Genomic DNA, 26,920 nt, shown 5'->3' on the forward strand with positions numbered 1-26,920 from the left:
TATTGTGGTTTTCTTTATTTCATTCTCAATTTCTTTCACTTCTTCTTGGAATATCTTTTTTGGATTTTTCCTCATTTTCTTCCTTTTGTTTTTGTTTTCTCACCTCATAACTTTGAATTTTTCTTCTCTTGGTCTTTTGCGAGAGTATTCTCTGATTCATCAGAGGAGTTATGTTTCTTTTTCTCAGCTTGGGCTCTAGTAATCACCTTGATGGGAACAATTGGTTATCTTTTTGAAGAGCTACTAGGTATCACTTGGACTACATTCACCACTGCTTTTCCTTTCTTTAACGGATTCTTTGGACAGTCTTCAGGGAAGTGTCCACCCTTCTTGAAACATTGTGTACACAAAGCTTCAATTGTCTTAATGTTCTTGTCAGGTTATGGGAATTCATTTTTCGAATGATCATCTGCACCATAATTATGACAGTTTCCAGTCTTTGGCTTAATCATGGGTCTTACCATTGGAGGTCTAACACCTTGATTAGCTACAAAGTACATCGGTGTCTAGCGCAAGTCATAGGCTCTTCCATTGAAGGTGGATGTGAAGTATACCACTCTCCTTCTACCATTACTGTAGATGGACTAGGCTCAACATAAGGTGTAACATGCACTAGTGTTTCTTCATCTATGACTCCTTCTGAATGCATGTACTTTACAGGCACTACATTATGTCCAGGAAATGGAGCTTGTTGACCCAATACTGGTTGTGGTCTTTCCACACCCATCTGTGGTCTTTGTGCTAGGGCCATATTAGGTTGGTATCTGTACATGGGTTGTCCTTGTGGTCTCATAGGCACATATTGAATATTTCCATCGTACTTTGGTCGATAATAGCACTCATTCGTCTCATGGTTTGTCCAATTACCCTCAATGGCACACCATTTTTGTGGCCTAATTGGTTGTCCTTGTTGAGGTATTCCTTGCCGAGGTCCCCTCATAGGATCTTTCTGCATTTTATTCATCATTTTGTTCATCCTTTTGAGCTTGTCTTCTATGGTTGTAAGTGGTGTTGCAGTAGCTGTTCTCACTTGTTTTGGTTTTGTGGATGGTGTTTTCTCACTTTGAGTATCCTTAGGGACATCTTATTCATTGAAAATTCAGAATTGTCTCCCAAGTCAATAGCATCTGATACACACTCTTCTAGGGTCGTATGCTTCTTGTTATACATTATAGCATGACGTTCTTTATTGAGCAATCCTTCTAGAAACAATGACACTAGTCTTTCTTCTGATGGTATTTCTAATTATGGGCATCTTACAATGTATAGCTTCATCCTAGTTGCACAATCCCTAGCAAACTCACCTTGTTTTTGTTTGAAGCTATAAATTTGAGCTACCGTGTTATGTTTGATCCTAGTTTTGGAGCATGCAGCTACAAATCCTGAGCTAATGTATTTAAATCCATGATTTCCCCTGGTGAAATGTTTTGGAACAATTTCAAAGCTTTTCCTTCTAAATTCATTCTAAATCCCTCAAATTGAGTGTGGAAGTCAAATATGTGCTCTGCTCTTAGCACTTGCTTGAAGCTAGCTAAGTGGTCATATGGATCTCCAGATCCACTATATTTTTTGACTCATTTTTGAAAATTAGCTGGTCTGACAGGTCTGTTTGGCTCAACTCCAACTCTTGTGGCACTTGGTCTTGTCTCTAGTCCTTCAAACCAGTATGTTGGAAATAGTGACTTATGTAGCCCTGCACTGGCTCTAATGTCACTCGGTTTTCTTCGTGATGAGGTAGGTTCTCGTTTTTAAACATTGCTCCCAAAAGATTTCTCATGAATTCTTCTCTTGAAATAAGATAAGGTCCCTATCCCAATATCCAATATCTTATAAAGCATCCTTGGTATTTGGTCTATTCTACCTCCGCATGACTCATCATAACAAAGTTATCGTTATAACAATCCCTAAATAGGTAAGATGGTAGATCTGTTGGACCCTCGTCCTTGATCTTGAAGATATAGATGATCTTCATGGGTGTTCACTGCTCTGCTTTGGCATGAGAGGTCCATTAAAAAACCCTTAACATCCCTATCCTCCCAGCAATAGATTCCAATCCTAAGATTATGAGTGCTAAGCCATTTCAAAGGTCTTAGATCACCTTAATCGTATTCCTTGAATTTTAAATTCGGTGGACCTTCTTTTGCTGCCATATCCGGAATTTTTGTATTCACTTCTAACCCCCATTTGTCTATCACATCAAGATTTTTAACTTTTACATACTGAGTCCCATTTTTTTCCTTGTTTGTTTGCCCTTATTTCCTCTTCAAACTGTATGTCATGATCATCAATGAGAATGGCATACTCTTCATTAGGATCGAGATAAAACTGAGCTCCATGGACATATTAGTCTTATAAAAGGTGAGTATCTGCTTATATCGCACTGTTGTTCTGATTCCTAACTAGTCGAATAAGAAGACATTACGGATGTTGAGTTGGAATAAGTGTCAGGGACTTCTTCAAAAATAGTGCCCAATTGATCAACTTGATTTACACTCTCTTCGGTGGATACCCTACTAGCAGTCTCTCCAAGTATGCCTTGATTTGATAGTGTACGACAAGACCTAAGGCTCATATAGACTTGTTAAGCCCTAGATAGAGTACTTACCTGTGGGTTGGATTGATACCCGTTTTTTTCACTTCACTTAAATTCAGCTCTTGTCAAGCTCCCAATTCTTTGCCTGCAACTTGGTTCCTATGTCAGTTTTAACCAAGTTAGCTGTTTTCTCTCGAAGACTGTACAATTTTTGCTAACTATTGTGATTGGTCCATGTATATCACTTCAATCTGAGCTAAGTGAGTCAGCAAATGAGATTTCCAAACTCTACTCTTGCAAAGAGCTAAAGAACTAATCTGCAACCTCGAAACTGAATCATCATGTACAAATTTTGATCCGATGGAACCCCATCCTGACCAGCGGTTTTTTTAGACTTGTTTTTCCTTATAGACACCTTGTTGTAGTCTCTGGACAAGTTTCACTGAGTTTGAACAAGATTTGTCCAAGTTACCAACTGTTTAGTGTTTGCAGACTCAGTTTTCAAGAATATGACTTAGGTCTCACCTTTGATCCAAATTTCACCAAACTTGATATGAGTAGTCTACTTGATGTGCCCCTGTGTGCAAAAAATCTCAAATCTGGGGCAGATGTAAATAATCTCAATTATCTACCAAAGAACTTTTTAGCATTTTTTTCCAAGATGATGATACAAATAGGTAAAGCAACTCAACTTAAGCTCCCTAGCAAAGTTTGGATAAACCTTGCTCAATTTGTCAACAATTTTGTGTTTCAGATTGCTTTACAAAATTGGCCACAACTTTCACTTTAAAGATCCAACTTTTACTAAACTTGATGTGAGTGTTCAATACAACATGCATAAGCCTACGGTACTACCATTTGACAAAAAACACCTTAATTTGGGACAAATGTAAATAATCGTGATTATTTACATCTGACAAATTTTAACATCTTTTTGGACATTTGATGCTACACACTGATGAAACACTTCAAGATAAGCCTCTGAGCCAAGTTTCACACAATTTGAAGAAAATTATCCAAGTCAGATGCAATTTCTTGACAATTAGTACAGACTTTAGTTTTTTCCAATTTTTGGTCTCTTTTCTGATCCAACTCTTATGATCCTTGACAAAAGATGTTTGTAATCATGCATCAAGTCTCAGTTATCAATCTTAATCAATTTGAGAAAAATGTAAATAATCGCTATTATTTTTGGGTGCCCAAAAGCTCATCTACAACACTTAAGGAAGTTTCACATCTAACAACACAGAAAAAAACATTTTCCAAAAGAGAAACTGACACTAGATGGGTTTGGAAACAAAAGGAGAATTTATCTTCTACAAACTGCAAAGCCGAGAATGAGTGGAAAGATAAATCTCTAAAAACTCCACCACAATAGTTCATCAACCGAAAGCCAAAATACCAATGGAGAGTTAAATCTCATCAAATTGTCATCATAGTTAGCGACAACTCAGGAAATCAGTGTGCCAAAGCATCCAGACAGTACAATCAGGCAAAGAGCACATAAATTACAAAATTTGATATTTAGAAGACATCAACAAGATACCTCGACCATGGAAACCCTTGAGTTAACTAATCAAGACCCAACTCTTGCATTGTATACTGATTTGAACTGCATTGACCTTCAAAGCATGGTAGAGCCAACCATGGCTATGCATAGAAACGATTGTTCAACCCATGCACACAGTCGTCCAAAAGTACTCCATCTAGGAGATAGGGAAGGAAACTTCATTAATTAAGGGCAATGTTTAAAGAGGGAGAAAAAGTGGGATGTTAACGTGTGGTTTTTGCAAAATTACCCAGTAATGCCCTTAAAAATCATGAACATGGCAATTTCAGCTGATTGTATATACTATAAAAAATTACATTAAAAAATAGTCCTTTTTGCTTATTTTCATTGATTGTTGATCTTTCAATTTTCTTTTTTCAGTGCATTTTATTATTTTCATTGAGTTTTTTAATAAACATGTCAAAATTTATAGCAAATAGCAAAAGAGCTCAAATGGAGAAATTGAAAATACGTTGATAATCAAAAGGACAAGACGGACAGGCGGAACAATTTTTGATCAAAACGACGAACAGAAGCGGTAGGCCTAAATTAGGCCGTCAAGGCCTATTTTTACAAAATTCTTGCAAAATCAAGAGTCCGATTAAGGAAATTTTTGAGTATAATGTAGATTTCATGGCCTATTAGGACTAATAGAGGAATTTGGGGAAAAGTAATTTGGGAAGTCCGAGTATAGATATCTTAGGTAGTCCAAAATCACCTCATTTCTACTAGTCACCCTGAGTCCACAGTCACCCATTTCTAGCGCCGTTTCACATGAGACATCAGGGGTAAGTTCTAAACTCATCAAAGAACATTTCTATGCAATCGGATAGCAGGTATAGGTCCCGAGAAAAACCCTAGAATCCCACCTGTGTACAAACTTCTAGGACACAAAAACAACCAGAGCGGCCTGTCAGCTCAACCGAATTGGACAAATTTTGAACTGTAGCATGCCTCTAGATAGTAGAACACTTCCATATCATTAGATGACCATATGGCAAGGGTTGAGGGGGTCCCCAATTAAATAATCTAGGTTTTTGCCACATGCCAGAATTGAATTCTGACTTCACGGGCAACATATAGACAAGGTCTGTAAACAATGTACCTAGATGGTTTCAAGAAAACAACCAAGGAAAGCACTCTAACAGCAATAAATAGCTCACAGACTACAAAGACTCACTTTTGACATAAGGAGTCAAACTGACTCCGAATGAGCCCAAAATGGATAAGCAGCATCATGACTATGTAACAGGCAAGTCCATGGCTTCAACAGTGACCAAACACCCCTACACACCAAGTGCTAACAAAAAACGGGGATTTCAGAGTCGACAAGAGCACAAAGTGATGCCGACATGACCAAATCTTACCAAACTCATTTTAGGACATGTTTTAGATGGAATAAAGCTATGTAGGTCATCAAAACGTCATTTCAAGCATAAAATTCAATTGCTGTAAATAATCCTGATTATTTACCTTTTTACAAAATTGACTTGAAAATTATCATCATGCTTCACCTATCATGTGAACACATCTATGTCATGTCATATATCAAATATGAGCCCAAAATATCCAGTAATTCTCAGATCTTGTCAAAAAACGCACTAAAAAGCTCTTCAATCCAAATTTTGAGTTATTTGTCACATTTTTTGATCCAAAACCTCCCATATCTCACACAGAGGGTCTATATCATGTCCAGAATAAACTTGAAATGAAAAATGTTCAAGCTGGCGAAAATGTAAATAATCACGATTATTTACATTTCTGCCAAACTAAGCTTAAATCTCATTTTTGATATCATGGGACCAAAGTAGATGATGTGGCAAGTCTACCAATCAAGTTTGATCACATTTGGATCTACTTTGGTCCCATGATATAAAAAATGAGATTTGGCTTCATATCTATTTGCAACTCCTTTGGTCCAAATCTCATTTGCAATTCCTTCATATCTATTGTTTCACAGTCTGAAGACCAAATCTAGCACCATATGTACCCTGTACACTCAAATGAGCTCACATTTCACTCAGAGTACCTAAATCACATGTTCTTCAAGCCTATGAAGTCAAAAGTGCAGAAATATGAAAAAAATCCCTTGCTATAAATAATCACGATTATTTACTTTGCTTGCAATTTTTGCCTGGAGTAGACGATTTTGATCTATACTAATGTTTTTATGCATCTATGCATGCTCCAAAATTGGTTTGAAGAAAAACGAACATCATTTGCTAGCAATTCAGAACAAAGAGCATGTCAGAGCGGAATTTGTGGAATTTCCTAATTTTGAAACTGTATTTTCCCTCATAGGCGCAATGCAAGCTGTTAAGAAAGCAAAGAGCAGAAAGACACAAAAAGAAAAGCTACAGGAGTTGCCACCATATCAGTTGGAGCCTAGATCTGTGAAAACGGCCAAAGTAACCTACCTGTCAAAAGAACAGCTTGAGGAGCACAATACCACAGTCCTCATCGGCAAATTCAAAAGTGAAGATGGAAGTCAAGTAGAGTTGCAAATGCTACCGAAGGAAGTCTATGATGTAGCAGTTGAGCTAGCTACAAAAGAAGCCAACAGGAGATTGGGACTTCAAGCATCTTATAATCAAGAACCATGTGGAGTAGATTTCCAAAGGGCTTCTGAACTATTGTCAACATTTAAAGAGGATGGATCTACCGAGATCACAGATCACCAAGGACAAAAAGTCGAGGTAGTCATCAACAAAGATATAGTGGTTGAAGCACTAAAGCTGTCAACAAAAGGTATGATAATGAGAACCAAAGATAGGAAAACTGTTGGAACATCACAAAGAGTAAAGATGCCACCACCTTATCCAATCTTATGCTAAAGCAAGTAGATAATTCTGCCCGCCTATACCACCAACACTTCCACTTCCTCACCAAGAAACCACCAAGGTACATGACCCCAAATCATGCTGTGGCAACCATATTCACAAAAGTATTGAAGTCAACAGGTAGCCATACCATAGATCATGCTCAGTATGCGCTTACAACACTCAAGAGCACAAAGAAGGAAGGAAAAGTCACATACATAGGAGCTCTAGAAGTCTTAACCCGAATTGCATACCACGCCATTGGGATGGCCGATAACTTGCCACCAGCCCTAGATCAGTACACATGGATAATCACAGAGAAATCTTAGCCCTCTCCACGAGCCACATGATCAAAGAAGAAGGGATTTATAAGTTTGATAAAGGGTCAACAAAAAGCTCACCTGAAGCCCATAGCAGTGAAGAAAGTTCTGATAATGAAGAAAAAAGGGCAAGATGGGAAGAGATGATGAGAAAGAGAGTGGCCCCCCATCAAGAAGAACCTCCACAAAAAAAAGGTGATGTTTGAAAGGGAAAAGGAAGCTTATGAACGGAGCCGACAAGCTACAAAAAAGACTTCAGATCTATGGAATTGAAGGGAAGTCAAGGGTCCTAGGAGAAAAAACCCAGAGAAGAAGATCCAAGCTCAAAGAAAATCCATAGAAGAATCAACTGCTCAACACCCACAACAAGAAAAAGCTTAGAAACCAACTGAAGCAGAGCATGAACAGGAGGTGATGTCTCCAAAACTATCCTCACCCAATATCAAACAGGAGGATCAACCTCTTCCTAGTCCAAGATCTTCACCAATATTTGACCAATCAAATGAAATCATGGAGATAAAAGGAGATGGGTTAAAGAAAAAGAAGGAGCCAATTCAAGAGCAGCTACCAGAAACAACAAAAAATGAGGTTGGACCTTCCAAAGAGCCTCAAGCAAAATTCGAAGAGTGGGAAACGACTGATGAAGTTATCACTCAAGTCAATGAATATGCAAAGCAGATGCAACTGATGATTGAGAAAATGCAAACAACGGTTCTTAGCCACAGTGCTAAAGCTTGAGAACTTGAACATGTAATTGATGTGCTCCGAGGTGAGCTTGAAGACAGAATGAATATCATTGAAAATCTTCAAGGCCAAATCAAAGAGGTCAAGAATGAAGCAGAACAACATCAAGACGTCAAAGAAAAGCAAGAAAAGGAGATGGAGGAGTTAGGTGAACTCCTCACGACGTTATCAGATGCATGTAAAAGCAAAAAGTAGCAGCTGACTGAAGTGAAAAATGAACTTATGGACACTACTCAGTGAGTACAAAAGCTCCAGGTACAGTTGAATGTAGAAAATTCTTCTTTGCAATAATCAGAGCAGAGAATCAATGACCAAGTGGCATTTCTAAAGCAAATAAAAGAAAGCCCATCAGTTGATGCACTCAAGGGGACTGATGAAGTTTATAAAACTTTAGAAAGAAAAAACAAAGAATTGGAGCTTGAGTTGAAGCTGGAACAAGAGCAAAGAAGGGATCTCGCCCTAATGCGCACGCAAAGGGAGGAGAAATTGCTTAAAGAGATAGAAGAATTGAAAAAGGCCAATCAATTGCTAAGAGAAGGAAATGTGGAAACTCTAGAGGAGGTAGGTACATCTGAACAGCCAACTCTAGAGATACCATCAATCTCCTTTGCTGACATAGAAACACAACCAATAGAAGATGAAGTAGAAAGTTTTTTGTTGTAGGTACCAATCACAGATGAGGAACAAGTGCCAATGGTCTAACTCGCTAAAGTTGAAGAAGATGCACTTAAAGAACAAATTGTTCAAGAAGTGGATGTTGAATGGAAATTAGCTATGGATTGGGAGTTGAGAGTACTTCACTCTGTAAATGTAACTCAGCTCACACCCAATCAAATCAATTCTCGGTGGCATCAATAGTCACTTCCATATCCTTTGATAAAGGTGGAGCTATTGCAAGTAAAAGAAAGAATCTACAAGGATATGCAAGAACAAGGGCTAGGTGCTCTCCACCCCACATGGAGGAAAATTTGGCTCAACAAAAACTCAAGATAACTCATATTGTTTACAAGGGCACCGGCATCAATTCAAAAGGACCCAACAATATGAGGTACCTTGAGTCGAGGAGGGGGGAATGTTAGCAGCAAGCTAACCCATATAACATTTTCTGGGAGCTTCATTGTAAAAACACTTATTCTTTTGATAAATTGGGAATATTGTAACTCCTATTTGACGAGTGGATATTGTAATCTATGAGCCGGAGCTATAAGCTTCCAGATTGTATCAGTTAATCCTTGGTTAGAGCTCCCAGATGATTAGTTTTTGACCTAAGAAACCTTAGCTAAGGTATAAAAGCCAAATTTGTAAAGTTATTATTAAGTTTTTTGGATAATGAAATACACAGCATGAGCTTACGACTCTCTCTTCTCTCCTTTTCTTGATTCCATCTCCCTTGTCGGTTGCCACATTGCAGTGCCGTCTGTTGCATTGCAACCACAGGTAATATCTCTATGCATTGACGTAAGCAGATTATGATAAATTGTAGCATTTGACATCGCTGACCCGCGGCCTAAATTTCATCATAAGTAGGAAGTTAAGCTAGGAATAAGGAGCTCGTCATCTTTAGTCTTGTGAGGCTGCTCCACCCATGCCGGCTTGTGCTCTTCCCTTCCCCGTGCACACGCGCACTCATCAATTGATATCAGAGCTACAGCTTGGTGGTCGACGGTGCTCCCTCAGTGGTGACGGAGTTCGGTGCTTAGTGGCGTTGGATCAGAGGCGGTTCCACACGGATTTGGAAAGTAGATCTCAAAGATCAAGGTAATAGGAGCTTACACTCCACTAGGCAAAAGGGGAGAGAGAGAGATCAAGTTTTCTGTGAACTAGGGACACTGAGAAGCAGGTCACTCGGTTTGACAACTGTTCAACATTTTGGCCATAACTTGAGCTAGGAAGCTTTGATTTCAAAACTTTTTTAATCAAAATGTAGATCTCTTCAAGATCTACAACTTTTGTAGAGGAATTTGGTTTCTGATTTGGAGTGCAGTTGGGTCGAAAAGCCAAAACACAGAGACTATGTTTTTCAAGATAGTTTGGTGTACAACTGCTTGGAGAGTGAAACGAGATTGAGAAAGCGAATTGTGTGAGAGCACACTAGCTATGTGCGGGCAAGTAAGCCTGCTGTTATCTGGCATTGGCCCAAGTTTGGTCTTCTAGCATCGTCTACGATCTCGAGCATTGATGGCTTTTCTTGGCGCATCGGTTTCGACATTGAGTTGGGGCTATTCGACTAGCGCGCTTCCGCCTGACGGCGGAAGCCGACATCGAGCGTTTTCTCGACTTTGAGCACAGGTAGCCATAGCATTGGCACTTCCACCCAATGGCGGAAGACGGCTCCGACGGCCATCCCCGGCTTTACGACTTCGACGGTCATCTCCAGTTTCGGCTTCGACGGCACATATCGACAGATACGGCTCTAACGAACCATTCCAGAGCGGATTTCTCCCTTGAGCACACACAGTTTTTGATAGGTTTTTTTTATCGTTGTGTTTAACGATCGATGAGGTAGTAGTTTCCAGTTCTTCAATGGTTTGCTTACAGGTTGCAAGCAGCTTGTGTGGAGCACTAGAGAGCATTTTTTGCACAGTTTGGTGCAGTTTCAGGTTATGTATGCTTATGTTGATACAGCTTGAGCTAGGTATAACTTGCAAGTAGCAGATTTACACGTTTATAGGAGTTTTTGTACAAGTACACGTCCATAGAGCCACTCAATCAGGAGTGAGCTAGTTTGCCAGGCTTTTGGTAGCATATGCAGACCATTTATTGAGACATTGTGTGTCTAGTTTTCATGCACTTTGGTGAGATTTTTTGAGTTTTTACTCAATTTCCATGGGAAACTCTGCCGGATTTTTCCCAGATTCTCGCCATGGTTTGCACGTATTCACAGTTTGCTCTCTGATGGTGTAGTGGCCGAGTTGACTCCCACTCTAGCAGTTATTTGTAGTTTTTTGGCTTGCGGTTTGTGTTGAGTTTTGACTCATTTTGCAAAGGAAATTCTTTTTGTTTTTCCCCGTCTTCTCGCCATAAAAGTTCGCATTGTTATGCCATCTTCTATAGTGGTCGATATATTCCCACTTTGACAGTGATTGAGTGCTTACTCTCACTTTGACAGATTTTGACAGGTTTTGTCAGTTTTGACACGGTTTGGTGTTCTTGTACCCACTCTCGCAGGAGTGAGGATTGTAATTGTGTATGATTGTGTGGCTACAGATAGCAGTCACAGGTTTCACAAGTTTTTGCGGATATTCTGCAAGCAGTTTCTCTCATGGGATGCGTTTTGAGCTACCTTGTTCTCTACTTGCATATATGGTTATGCACTTTACGCTCAATTGAGCAATTTGTCCCAGTTTATGCTTGCAAAGTTTGTAGATTGTGGAGTTTCTTTTAGGCATATGTTAGCGTCAGATTTGATGCGATTAATCATGCTTTTGAGCATTGTCTAGTGGTCAAGTTACCTCCCACTTTGTTGCCAGTTTGACATGGTTTATGGTTGAGATTGTACTTGAGGTTTTTCTCAATTTACAGGGGAGATTCTGTCAAAATTTTCCCAGATTTCTTGCCATACTTTGGTTCTTAGCCATTCATTTATAGTATGCTCGTAGTGATTATAGGTTTCCTTTGATTTTGCTTCATGTTCTCACATCAACGCATATTCCAAGAGTGAGAATACAGCATGCAGGTTACAGGTTTTTACTATGAGCTACTGCTTGGTTTATGCTTGATTAGCATAGTTGTCAAGTGATTTTCCACTTTGTTGCCATTTTAGCGTTCGCTTATGGCAGAAGACATGTGTGACATTGAGAGATGGCGGGCTTGTTCTTGTTGATACATGCGTTGTTGTCATTGTGGTCACACAGGGCACAATTTAGACGCCGTTGTTTCAGACGTATGAGACAGCAGTGAAGATGTATACGAGATGCAGATACGGCTTTGACAGACGTTAGAGAGGCAGTTCCAATGGCAGTCTATGCTAGTGACGGTGATGTAACACTTGCCTCCAGTGTACCTCTTGCAAATTTGTCTATGGTTAGCACACTTTCTCCACAGTGGTTACTAGATAGCGATGCAATTTTCCACGTCACACCATGTCGTGAGTGGTTTAGCACATTTTCTAGTGGGAGACTTGGCTGTGTGCACTTGGCCGATGGTTCGGCGTTTGACATAGTGGATGCAGGAGATGTTTCTTTGTCATTGCCGAGTGGTGTGTCATACACGCTATGACATGTGCGCTACGTTCCTCAGTTCAGATAGAGCTTGATCTCAGTCAGATAGAGCTTCATCTCAGTCAGATAGTTGACAGCTTTTGGTTGTCAGGTACTACTTAGAGAGCAGTCTTTCCATATTCATTGCGATTCACTAGTGATTTCTAGGGGAGCCCGCAACGGCCTGGTATATCCTATGCATGTGTCTGAGGTTCGAAACAGTGTAGTCTCAATTTTGTTGCTAGCATGCTTTGAGCGAGAGACGAGACTTGTCTTTTTTGCCAGTGATCTCCATCATGCTCAGAAGACAGAGCATTTAGCTGTGTAGGACATGCTAGTAGACTCTATAGAGACAGAGATAGAGTGGCAGTGCTCTAGTGAGACACAGCATGTGTTGTTAGACTTTGTGCTGGCAGAGGTCCTTAGAGACACAGATAGAGCTGATAGATATGGAGTTTTTTTACATGCTCGTGTTAGAGGCTGATGAGTTGGTGCCAAGATGCACAGTTTGGAGAGGGATGTAGCTTCCCAGTGTCGGTGTTGACACATCCAACGATGGGTAGTCCTAAGGATGTAGTGATTGCAGATAGCGTAGGGGAGGCAAGTACAGCCAGCCTTGTGCAGATTTTGTCAGTGTTCGAGTGTCTCATGTTCTACTTGTTATTGTCAAGGCTCGAGCTAGCAGCTACAGTGGGAGCATTTGCAGCACGAATTGTTAGCCGTACGGTAGTCGACACTAGCATGACGCTTTGTGGAGCTTTGCAGACCATATAGAGTTGTATGCAAAATTTACATGCAGACTCTAGCATGGGTACGCACACTCGCCTACCACCAGAGCCGATACAACTGCGTGTAGATCGATAGAGTGAGCTAGTGGGTGTAGGTCGAGAGAGTCTCTCACCTAGTTTCTTGTAAATACTAGTAGTTTAGCTAGTAGGCCTCACTTATCGGTGTATCTCCTTTAAGTGGGAGATTGTTGGGGTAAGGCGCTCCACCTTTTGCACGTCCGGACATCCACTGTCTGGCCGCCCGTCCACATGTGTACATACCCTTATTTTTCATTACATATGAGAATAAGGAGCTCCTCATCTTTAGTCTTCTGAGGCTGCTCCACCCACACCGGCTTGTGCTCTTTCCCCTTCTCCGCATGCACCGCACCACGTACGCACGCACGCATCTGCACACACGTGCACTCATCACAGGGCCTCAACATGAACAACTAAGTTGAGAATTATGAGGCCCTTGAACCACCGATGGAGCGATAACTTCCACTTGCCCATAGCCATGGCAACAAGGGTTTAGTGTTGTTCCTCCATAAGAATCTTTAACAGGTTTCAAAAACTCCTTCCAGCTACATTTGGCTATTTTGAGGAGCGGGTTGGTGAAGGCAACATAAGGTAGCATAAATGAATTGATCATTGTGACCTGACTTGGGAAGGGAAGCAACCCATACTCCCTCCTTCTCATTTTTCTTTGTATCTTCTCCAGGACCCACTGGAACCTTTGCTTCTGTGTAACTTCCATCCCCAAGGGGGCGCCCAAATGTCAAATTATCCTTCCTTTAGACACAATCTCCCCTGACCGGATTGATGGGTCAAATGAGTCATTTCCCGTCAAGGAGATCAGTCTAGACTTCTCAATGCTACAATTCAATCTTGAAGCCACAAAAAATGTATGTACAATCTATAGCGCCTTTCTGAGTACTTGAGGGCAGGCTTTCAAAAAGAGGAGAGAGTCATCTATGAACAACTTTGGCCAGGAGCTAGTCATTGCCAGGCAAAGTGAAACCCCGAATTTCACCCCGCATAGTGGAAGCTTCTAGCATCGTTATCATAGGATGTGACCCAATGGCTAAGAGAAGAGGGGCTAGGGGGGAATCGTTGCTTGATAGATCTTCTGTCTTCAAAAGAGCCCACAATTCTATCATTGAACAAGAGCTCAATTGACTGCCTACACCCAGAGTATGTATCAATCAAGAAAGGCGAGGCCCAAAGCCCAGTGATTTCATGACATTTTCAATGAACGCCCACATAATCCTATCATATGCCTTGTCCAAGTCTCGCTAAAGTAGAATGAACTCTTGATTTGTGAAGGCTACGTTCTCAATGCCAACCATTGCTGCCAAGATATTGTCATATATTGACCTTCCTTTGATAAAGCCTGCTGATGAGGGGAGATGAATCTATCTAGGGGGGGAAATTCTAAGAGCGATTGCCTTGGAAATGATTTTGTATGCCACCCACATCATAGTTATGGGACACCAATGCTTAAGATGTGAGCAACATACCTATTTTGGGACAATATTTATAAGCTCTCTTTTCACACTAGGATCCAACAACCCCTTGACAAAATCAGGGATAATAATTTTGTAAGCTTCTAATTTAGGACTGTTGGCACAAAGTTAGAGCTTTTTTAATTGTGTGCTCAAATAGGCTTATTGTAGTGAGAATGCTCCAAACATATAGCTTTTTGATATAATTTTATAGTCATTTATTTAAGAGTTCAGATTAAAACCCTAGTTGTGTGTGAAGTTATATTCAATAAGATTTTTTTTGGATTCTTTAAGTTGATACATATCACATATCAAAATTTTCTATTATGTATACCCATTTTGTACCAGAAAAACAACTTTTCTTTTTACGTACTTGCTTTATGTACATGTGTGCATTTTCTCTAGTACAACTTTAAGACTTAAGAGACAATGTAGCCTTTCGTCTCACAAAGAAGGGTGAGAGATAATTGCTTAGATCAAGCCACTTTGTAGTCTCAAAGGGTATTTGAAAATGCATCAGATCTTGCAGAGATAGAAAACATTAAGTTGAAGATCTTTTTTGTTTAGTGTATGTGCATGCTACCGTCCTAGCTTGCTTTGAAATCCAATTATTTTAGCTGATTCCTAGATACCATACTAAATATTACTCAGTTAGAGACATGATATTGTGAATTAGGATTACTATAAAGTACTATTAATTAGTACATCCTAGCTTTCTTTGAATGTATCCAATTATTTTAGATAAGTCCTAGATACCATACTAGATATTACTCATTTAGAGACATGATATTGTGAATTAGTAATATTATAAAGTACACGATCAAAGGAAAACCTTTCTACCTCACAATCTACAACTGACACAAGAACCCACAACCAAAAACCAAGCTCTATAAGAACGTAAAAAAGACAACCATGCAAGAATAGTGTTGTTAAAATACATTTACCATTCATCCATTAAATCTGAGTGACTACATACGCTTTGAGAGCACAATGATGAATATGACTATATTTGGGAAGATTTTCTTCTATATTTGCACCCAATTAAAAAAAGATACTATAGCTTTGTTTTTCAACCCTTGTCGACATATCCTTCCATAGTCCACTCCATACGCTTCATCTACATGATTTCATCCATTAGATTTGAGTGGCTACATGCTTTGAGAGTACAATGATAAATATGACTATATTTGGAAAGAATTCCTTCTATATTTGCACCCAATTGAAAAAGATTCTATAGCATTGTTTCCAACCCTTGACGACATAACCTTTTATAGTCCACTCCATACACTTCATCTAGAAAAAAAAACCTTGCTTTGCATTTGCAAAAAACAATCCTTATTTTTTTTTTGCTTGGCCCTGGTTGTGTATAGGATAAAAGTATGTAATGTGTCTACAGAGTTTTTTTTCATGGACATTGGCTACAAAAACATGCTACCATGTTTTCTATACAAGGTTGTATCGACTCTCCATCATGTTATATATTAGTGGATGGATATTTTAGAGTAAAACATTACAATATGAGCTATTGTTAGTAGATTTTGTGAAGAGCTACCATGCCCCCATTTCCATGCTACAGTATATGATAGTACAAATAAATTTTCACCATTACAAGACTTTATCCTTCACTTTGCACTTTCACACTCCAAGAGATGTAATCCCAAACAGGGATTTTGGCAAGAACTTATTTCAATTTTAGAAGCATACTACACTTGACACCTTGTAAGGTTTCCGAAAATTCAAGATTGATTATACTGTGTCTAAACTATACTTACAAGTCATAAACACAAAAAGTGAGAAAGTACTATTCCGAAATTAATAAAGATGTGGATTTTTGGAATCTTAAGCAGGGCAATACTATAGCTAGAAACTTTCAGAATTCAGTTCGGAGAGAAATTGACCTAGATAGACACTCCAAAAGTTTTCACTGTTAGTTTAACCCATTAATAAATTGAAAACAATAGCCAGTAATTATATCACATGGCCTTATGGATAAGAAATCACATGGCCTAGAGATTAATCATTAGCTATCCAATCAAAATTGGTATAGAACCCATCAAAAGTAGCAGACTTGTGCTGCAAGCTGAACAGGGGGTGGACACGAGAGTCCACAAAACCTAGTGAGCAGCTTGAGGGGGCGCCTCCTCCTTTGTAGGGCTGATTTGGACTGGCCAGAGGCCCTGTACACACTAGTTCTGGGCACCAGAAAGCTATAAAAGGCTCTGAAGCTCTCATTTTACACTCTCTCCGGGAATTCCTCTCATTTTCTTGAGAGAAGCTTCACAGACCTCTAAAGAGAGCAAAACTCTTAAAGAGGATTAGTCCAGGTAATTAGGATTAGTGAATTAATTAGCAGTTAAGCTAGGTTTAATTTTATCTCTCCTAATTGTAAATTAGGAATGATTAGGCTTCTTGATGTTATTAATTACTCTTATAATATCTATTTAAACTAATTAATCTTAACTCTTTGATTTTTAATAGTAATTAGTACTAGTTATTATTATAATTAAAATAGCTTCATTTATGGCCTAAACTAGGCATAAATCCTTGTAATTAGCTTCATTAGTTACTGTTAAGAACAAGTACACATTGCCACGTGTGGATGAGTTGTGTGACAAACTCACTCATGCTCGTATTTTTACAAAAATAGACTTGCAGTAGGTTATCACCAAGTACGTATTCGACTTGCTGATATACCCAAAACTGCATTCTGAACAAGGTTTGGACACTACGAGTTTTTGGTTATGCCATTTGGATTAATCAATGCGCCCGCAACCTTCATGACACTTATGGATAGTGTCTTGAGGCCGTAATCCCAGATAATCCACTGAAACCATTCAATTCTGAAAGTAGCAAATGGGCTCAGCACAGAGAGGTGTGGAAAGCTGGGCAAATTTGTCATCATTTTTCTCGCTGACATTCTAGTATACAGTGCTTCTGAAGAAGAACACTTACAACATTTGAGACATTAGTCTTATGATAATTTTTAGAGCTTAATTACATTGTTCTTAAGCTGCATTAATTATGTGAAAAACAATTAATCATTTTATTAATTATTTAGAATTGATAATTGATTATTTTTGTGGAAATTTAAGTGGGAATATTAGTCAATTAAGCTTAATGATTGCAAGATAATTTCAAGAGTTAGAATACATTATTAGGGAGTTGTGAAAATTATCTTAGCCATAGAAAATTAATTTAACTAATTATCTTAGTTCAAAAACCCTATTTTTGAAGGCAAATTAAAGGGGGAAATTAGTAAATTAGATTAGATAGCTTTGAGATAATTTTTAGAGTTAGAATAAATTATTACAAAGCTGTGATAACTAGCTTAGCTACAAAAAATTAACTTATCTAAGAATTTAGCTTATTTAGAATGAATTTTTCTATAAACTTAATTAGGAAAATTAGGAAAATAGCTAATATAATTGAGTATTAATTACTTGAACTCAAAAATATCCTTGTAATCCTTAGATAAAAATGTCATAGCCTACTTTACAGCTTAGGAGCTATTAGGGTTAAAACATGTAAGTTGGGTGATTAGAAAAAGAATAGGAAAATAGATAAGTAACTGGACAATCAGAACTAAAAATACTCAAGGATTGGAGTATGTTGTTGGATCAGTCCTAGGGTTTTTGAAAGGATTTTTAAAAAAAAAACATAATCTAATGTCTAAAAATCCTTTTAAAGGATATTAAGATGGCACCAAAAAGGACACGCACCAGCAGCCAGGCAGAGGAGGAGTATTCGCCCAAGAGGGGCAGAGGTACACATGACCATGAGGTTGTCCCTAGCAGCATTCCTTCAGATGTGTCCATGCATCCTCCTGAGGTCCAGCAGATGGCAGCTCCCAACCAGTCAGGTGGGTTTAAGTTATTAAGGTTCAGTTAATTTTTGTAAAGGGTTGAAATAATTTAACATTGCATACGTTAGATAATGGTTAGAATCAATAGGAATGAGTAAATTGGCTAAGAATGGAAGAACAAATCTTCCAAGAAACACCGAGCATCTGTTTGAGAAGGAATAGGAAAGAAATGATTTGGTTAGACTGGGTGAATAAGGAAAGAACTGGTTGACCATCCTTAGGACAACTGGTCTCAAGATCACCCCTGACATTTTGATATTGTTCTCTCAGGTGGAGAGTAATGAAATCTATGTGACTTCAGAGCAGTCGGCTACCTCCATGAGTATGGAGTCTCTACTCCACTCATGTCATTGTGTCTTTAATGTTAGGATATTGTTTTTATCCTAGGGGAGTCGCCCGATTGTATGGGCAACTCGTTGGGTTGTATGGGCACCCAAACTTTGTTTATAAATAAGAAGAGGTGTATGGGCACCTGAGACTTGAGTTTTGGATTAAATAAAGGGTGTATGGGCACCCAATGTATAGGTGATCTTGAGACAAGTAAAGTGCTAGTCAGATTTGATGTGACTTTACGGGTCTTAACACAAAAATATTGGCTGGAAAAGAATGTCTAAATGTTGTTTTAAAGGCTGCTTGAATAAACAATGTGATGGAAATAAGAATAAACCATTATTTTAAATGTAAAAATAACATGGTAGTCATTAGGAAAAATAAGCTATATGTGTGAGTGCAGGGTGAAAAATGGGGATCAACTAAGGTTGTTGACCAAGGACGGGTGGACCTGATTAGTCGGGTAACTATCTTTCCCCGCCATAGTAAATGCTTATATTGCTTCCCCATTGGAAGAGGAACCTTTCAACGGCTGTGCCCTCACTTAAGTATAGGGAAAAAAACGCCGAAAGAAGAATCCTTAGCCCTATGCGGAGGCTTAGGGCCGAAAAAAACTTTTAGATTTTTTAAAGGTTTTATACCGTTTTCGCTTGCAAGACGGGACTAGGTCTGTCTCTAGTTCTATAAGTTCAAGCCATTGCCAATGGTAAGAACTTATTCTCTGGAATTTCCATACTTAAAGACCTTGTGTTCATTAGGCCTAGTGACCTGTCAAGGGTTCCATCACAGCTTGTAGAGTTGTGGGTTGGGAACCTTTCAATTGATATCAAAGCATGAGCTAGGAAGATCCTGAACCCAGGGGGAAAGGATAACAAAATGAGGGTTTTATAAGTAATTTTGCAATTATAATTGTAGTATATTTTGAAATGAGAATTTCCCTATCAATATAGGAAAATGTCTGCCAGGCTTACTGAAAGGTTATGATCTTCAACATCATGTTCGAGGCTGCTTGCAAATCCAGTAAATTCCTATTTCGCAAGAGCATCATGCAATTACTAGACGGGGTGTTTTCTCCTCCTCCTACCTGGGGAATCACCTGGTCACAATTTGGTGGGATTTTCCTGATTGATGCGGGACAGATAGAGGGATTGTCACTAAACTTGAAGAGACTCAAATGGGCCAAAACACTTTGAACCATCGAAGTTTACTTTTTCAGTAGGACTGAAGATGAGGATCAGACCATTAATATAGATGGGATAGAGGTGTCTCAGAATCAACGGGTATTTGATCAAGTAGCTAAAGCATATACCAAGGTAGGATCAGACCCGTGAGGGAAGGCCCTAAGTTTAGAGGACCAAAAGATTTTTATATTTTTTGATCCCCTGTCATACCACCAGTAGTTAAGAAGATTTTGGTATAGGAGTGTTACCATCTTGTACATGGTATGAGTCCATCTTGTACCTAGTATGAGTCAGTGATTGTATTAACTCTTGTATATACCATGGTTTTATGAAAATGTCTTGTTTTGTGTAAATCAATAGAATGCTTATGGTGATTGTTGGATTTTTTTTTGTTTACATTTAAGCTTGAAAGTATATACATAGATTGCAATTTTGCATGACAAAACAAATTATTCTTTAAACACTAAAATAATTCCATTAATTAAAGTCACAGGGCAATGCAAAAAGCCTTTACACTCCCACCCAGGAGAAGAAACAACTGTTAAAACAGGTTCAACTCCCGACCTTCAAGGGAGAGGGAAATAACTTAGAACGTGATGCTAAAGCATGTCTTGATGCCATGGACGATTATTTCCTACCAGCAGGAACTGCTTCAAAAAATCAGGCAATGCTGGGAATGTTTTGAGTCATTGGAGATGCTAAACTCTGGTGGAAACAGCATTGTAAGGATAATCCTTCCATTATTCCATCCTGGGAGAAAATGCAACAGGCTATAAAAGAGAGATATCTTCCTCCGTCACATCAAGTTATAAAAATGAATGAATTTTTTGCCCTGAGATAGTTAGGGCTCACTTTAGAAGAATACTACACCAAATATGTGTCTTTACGGCGCTATGCACCACCGATGACAACGGAACAGCGGATTGCTCGCTTCTGTCAGGGCCTTAACAAACCTTTAAGTACACGCTTAGAAGCTATGAGGCCCACATCAATTCAAGATGCCCTTCTCAGAGCTAAACCTCTTCCGACTGAAGGAAACCCCCCTGCAAGGAACTATCCTAACTACAACAACTTCAGAGAAAGGGCGAGGGGAAATCTCAACCAAGGAAATCAACGAAGGGCAGTAACATCTGCAACAAATATAGAACAAACTTTTCCAAATGTCAGATGTTATGGATGTAATCGAATGGGGCACTACAGGAACAGATGTCCTGAGGAACAAAACCCTAGAGTGGCTACCAGGACAATTCCTGAGTCTTAGATAGGCCAAGGATTAATCAAAGAGGAGGAAGAAATGGAAGACGAGGCCGAGGAAGAGGTAGAGAATCTAGAGCCTATGCTACAAAGGGAGAACCAACCTTGATGAATGAAGAAGATGAAAGAGCTACTCTTTTTGCCGCCATTGATAATCTTGGAGCTCGGCAACAATATGCAGTCATCCCAACTACTACAAATAAACAAGGTGAACAATTTTAATTACTTATAGATTGTGGTAGTACACACTCTTTTCTCTCCCCTAAATGCTTAAGAAAGCTCAGATTAAACCCATATCCAACCAAGAAATTAGTAGTAGAACTAGAAAATGGCAAAGAGATTCTATCTCTATTTACAACTGGGGAAGTAAAATTTGAACTAGGAGGAACCCTTACTTCATCTTACTTTTAATCTCTACCAGTGGGTATCTATGAAGGCAAGCCCATAATGCTCAAGGGAACCTATCCTTCAAAAATCACTTAGGTGAAGAAACTTTAGTACAAGGATTCAATGGGAAGCCTAAGGCTCATTTAGTTAAGGCTAGCTAACTTTTGAAAGGGTTAAACTCAACAAGGCTGACGACTCAAAGGACAACCCAACACCAAAATGGCTTAGGGAATTTTCAGATATATTTCCAAATGATCTCTCAAATTTACCTCCCCCAAGGGACATAGATCATGAAATAGAAAGCTTTTCAGGGAGTGAACCGGTTTCAAAAAGACCCTACAAAATGTCACTCCCAGAAGCTATTGAATTAAAAGAATAACTTCACCAACTTATTGAACAAGGGTTCATACAACCAAGCATTTCACCTTGGGGAGCGCCTGTTTTATTCCAAAAGAAGAAGGATGGATCTTTACGTCTCTGCATCGATTATAGGGGACTTAACCAGGTATCTATAAAGAATAAGTATCTATTCCTCGCATCGACAAATTAGTTGATAGACTACATGGTGCTAAGGTATTCACAAAAGTTGATCTCAGGTCAGGCTACCATCAAATCCGGATTAAAGAAGAAGATATTTATAAGACCGCATTCAACACCCGATCTTGGCATTATGAGTTCATAGTAATGCCTTTTGGTCTTACAAACGCTCCGGCTACTTTTAATCGACTCATGCAAGATATATTCAGAGAATATTTGGATGATTTTGTATTGGTATTTTTGATGATATATTGGTATACTCCAAAGATGAAAAAGAGCATGAAGGCCATGTACGTAAAGTACTTTATCTTCTACACCAACATCAGTTGTATGCTAAGATGAGCAAATGTGTGTTCTTCACTTTTGAAGCTAGTTACCTCGGGTTTATCATAACACCTGAAGGAATATCCGTGGATCCTGCAAAGGTGAAGGATATAGTGGAATTGCCAACGCCAAAAGCTCTTAGTAAAGTAAGAGGGTTTTTAAGCATCACAGGATGGTACAAAATATTCGTCAAAGATTATGCCCTGATTGCTGCACCCTTAACCCAGCTACTCAAGAAATCATCTAAGCTTTCATGGCAAAAGGAGAAAGAGGATTGTTTCAGTCAATTAAAACAATATCTTACCTCACCCCTCATACTCAAACTTCTTGATTTCACCCAAGAGTTTGAGGTAGTTACAGATGCAAGCAGCCTTGCTATAGGAGGAGTTTTATCACAAGAAGGCCGTCCCGTAGCCTTTACCTCTCGGAAGTTAAGACTTCATGAACTAAACTATGCAACTCATGACCTTGAACTTTTGGCTATCATTCATGCTTTCCAATTATGGAGACACTGTCTCCTAGGATGTAAGTTTCAACTAGTCAGTGACCATCAAAGTTTAAAATGAATGTTTACACAATCAACATTAAATATGAGGCAAACAAGCTGGTAGATCTTTTACAGGAATATGACTTTGATATAAACTATAGACCACGAAAGGACAATGTGGTAGCCGATGCCCTCAACAGGAAGGCATTTCTTGGGGCCATTTCTATGGTCAACCACCCAATCTTGGAGAAAATTAAGGAAGCTTCTGTGGAAGATAGAATTTATCTTTAGTTCCTTGATATCCTTAGCCGTGAAGAGCCAACCGAACAAGAAAAGACTATGTCTAAGGACTATTCAAAGGAAGATGGGCGGTTATACTATAAACAACACTTATACATTCCCAGGAATTCAGCTTTAGAGGAATTAATTCTATATGAGGGACACAATTTCCCAGTAGCTGGACATAAAGGTTATGCAAAAACTCTTAATGCCATGACGAAGAGTTATTTTTGGCCAGGAATGAAGGGAGAAATACTTTGTTACATTAAACAATACCTTTCATGCCAAACGATTAAAGCAGAAAGAGTAATTTTTCCCGGAAAGCTTCACCCTTTGAACATTCCACAAATGAAGTAGAAATTTATCAACATGGATTTTGTTACTAGACTTCCCACTGTTCGAGGTGGTTATGACTCCATCATGGTAGTAGTGGATATGCTCACTAAAACAGCTCATGGTGATGCATGTAAAAACAACTTATACAGCTTTGGATATAAGCCGTCTCTTTGTTAAAGAATTTTTTTGACTTCATGGGTTGCCCAAGAGAATAATTAGTGATCGTGATGCCAAGTTCACTTCTAAGTTCTGGAAGGCTTTATTTGAAGCTTTGGGAACACAACTATGTGTCAGTACAGCCTATCACCCTCAAACAGATGGCTAGACAGAGAGAGTAAATCAAGTAATCAAAGATATTCTCAGAGCTTATTGTAGCAGAGAACCAGAAAATGGATACAATACCTTCCCCTGGTGGAGTTTGCATATAACGCCTCATTTCATAGAAGCGTCCAGATGTCACCTTTCAATGCTCTCTATGGACACGAATGTGTATGTCCCTTAAACTTCTCGGACCCAACTATAAGGGTGGAAGCCACAAAGAAGATGTTAGAAGAAATGGAAGATCAGACCAAAGCTATCCGAAAGGATATTCAAGCTGCCAAGGATCATAAAAAACACTATGCTGACTTGAAAAGGTCAAATCGAATTTTCAAACAAGGGGATAAGGTTTTTCTACGTGTTCGACCAAAGAAAAGTAACTTAACCCTCGGAAAATTCAAAAAGCTCAGCCCTCGATATTGTGGTCCATATGAAGTAACCAAAGAACTCAGTGATCAGGCTTACAAGTCAAAACTTCCTAAACATATCAAGGTTCATGATGTGTTTCACATTAGTCTTTTAAAACCCTATATCCCTAACCCTAAGCATGCTTTGGATGATGAGAAAATTGTAATGTTGAAGCAAGGAGTCCTTGAGCTTCAACCAGATTGTGTGCTTGAAACAAGAGAGAGAGCCCTTAGAAATAGAGTAATTAAAGAATATCTTGTAAAGTGGAAAGATTATCCTATTGAAGATGTTACCTGGGAGGATGAGGCTTCCCTTTGTGAAAATTCCCCTAGCTTCTGTTGAGATGAGGACATCTCAAAAATGTAAGTTTGGGAGAATGTAAGGTTTTCAAAAATTCCAGATTGATTATACTGTGTCTAAACTATACTTACAACTCATAAACACAAAAAGTGAGAAAGTACTATTTCGAAATTAATTAAGATGGGGATTTTTGGAATCTAATTAAGCAGGGCAATACTATAGCTAGAAACTTTCAGAATCCAGTTCGGACAAAAATGACCCAAATAGACTCTTTGAAAGTTTTCACTGCTAATTTAACCCATTAAAAAATTATAAACAATAGCCAGTAATTATATCACATGGCCTAGAGATTAATCATTAGCTATCCAATCAAAATTGTTATAGAACCCATCAAAAGTAGCAGACTTGGGCTGCAAGCTGAACAGGGGGGTGGCCAGGAGAGTTCAAAAGTCCACAAGACCCAGTGAGCAGCTTGAGGGGGCGCCTCCTCCTTTGTAGGGCTGATTTGGACTGGCCAGAGGCCCTGTACACACTAATCCTGGGCACCAGAAAGCTATAAAAAGGCCCTGAAGCTCTCATTTTACACACTCTCCAAGAATTCCTCTCATTTTCTTGAGAGAAGCTTCACAGAACTCTTAAGAGAGCAAAACTCTTAAAGAGGATTAGTCCAGGTAATTAGGATTAGTAAATTAATTAGCAGTTAAGCTAGGTTTAATTTTCTCTCTCCTAATTGTAAATTAGGAATGATTAGGCTTCTTAATGTTATTAATTACTCTTATGATATCTATTTAAACTAAGTAATCTTAATTCTTTGATTTTTAACAATAATTAGTACTAATTACTATTATAATGAAAATAGCTTCATATATGGCCTAAATTAGGCATAAATCCTTGTAATTAGCTTCATTAATCCTATGAAATTTTCATAGCTTAATTACATTGTTATTAAGCTATAGTAATTATGTGAAAAATCAATTAATCATTTTACTAATTATTAGAGTTGATAATTGATGATTTTTGTGGGAAATTAAGTGGGAATATTAGTTAATTAAGCTAAATAATTGCAAGATAATTTTTAGAGTTAGAATATAGTATTAGGGAGCTATGATAATTAGCTTAGCTATAGAAAATTAATTTAATTAATTATCTTATTTTAAAAAGGAAGCTGTGAAAGTTAGCTTAGCTTAAAAAAAATAACTTATCTAAGAATTTGGCTTATTTAGAATAAATTTTCCTATAAAATTAATTAGGAAAATATCTAATATAATTAATACTTAATTACTTGAACTCAAAAATATCCTTGGAATCCTTAGATAAAAATGTCATAGCCTACTTTATAGCTAAGGAGCTATTAGGGTTTTTAACTGAGTCAATGTCAGTTAACAGAAGCTGCTAAAGATCGAAGACGTACTAATGCATATCGAAGATCAACATGAAGAAGCAGTAAAAATTAGAGTTACACATTTTTCACATTTTTCCAAAATGGTCATGTATTGTAAATTTCCGATTTATTCAAGCCATTGTAATATTTTAATGTGTTGCGGGCTCAATGGGAGTTCCAAGCTGTAAAGAACAGGTCAGTTAGTGTGTTTAGGTAGCAGATTCAGTAAGTGGTGGAGCCCTAAAGGCCTTGGGCGCTCGAACATTGCATATTTTTACCCTAGGTACATAAGGCAGTGTATAAAGAAAATTAGGGTTCTCAAGCTCATTTGTTGAGAGCACTCTTTGGTGAGAGCTCTTCAGGTGTGTGGCTATGGATTCCTTGAGCTTCTCCTTGCTCATGAGACTTGATTAACACTAATCAATGATCCATTCTCTTTCACTATGCTTCTCTCATGCTTCTTATGATTGCCTTATGATCTTAACTAACTAGTGGTTAATCTCTCTCTAATCTTGTGTAATTGCCCTTTTTTGCTTGTGTGTGCATGTAGGTTTGATTGGAATGTGCTGCTCGATAAATCTATGTGTGTGTGCTTGCGATTAGTGTGTTGCATGATAGGATTAGTGTTGTGTGCGTCTTGAAATCATAGTGTGTGTGTTTGGGTTGATTACAGGTGAAGGGAAGTGGATATGGAGATTGACCTTCCTTGCGGCTTAGCTCCTCCATAGGCCGAGACGCTCACCTCATAGAGTTAACCATTCGTGTTGTCATGATTAGCTCACTAACCGTGTGAGTGTTTCCATGCCCTAACCGGGTAGCTCATCCCTCCGGATTGATAATTTTGTTGGTCATTGGAGCTATTGCAACGATGGGACCCCCAACATTTGGCGCCATTTCCGAGGACGATGGCCTACACTAGTGTAATTGTGGCATAATCAAATGCGTTCCCTCACTAATTTCACTACTAATTGCACTTGCGTGTTTATGTTTTTGTGGATTTTGGATGTGTGTACATGAAGCAATGTGTTCATAATTCCCTAATGTGTCACCGTATCTTACCAATTGTGTGTTTACACACTCTAATTTCACACTAACCCCTT

General features: G+C 38.6%; 1 protein-coding gene across 1 annotated transcript; it reads left to right on the forward strand.

The window, feature by feature from the left end:
- Nucleotides 1-23,866: 23,866 nt before the first annotated feature.
- Nucleotides 23,867-24,481, forward strand: LOC147439984 (uncharacterized). Its single transcript, XM_086484092.1, has one exon. It carries the CDS (start codon nucleotides 23,867-23,869, stop codon nucleotides 24,479-24,481), a length of 615 nt encoding a protein of 204 aa, XP_086340218.1.
- Nucleotides 24,482-26,920: the final 2,439 nt, after the last annotated feature.

This window comes from Adiantum capillus-veneris, chromosome 16, assembly GCF_014529385.1.
Source record: "Adiantum capillus-veneris isolate H3 chromosome 16, ASM1452938v2, whole genome shotgun sequence".
NCBI classification, from domain to species: domain Eukaryota; kingdom Viridiplantae; phylum Streptophyta; class Polypodiopsida; order Polypodiales; family Pteridaceae; genus Adiantum; species Adiantum capillus-veneris.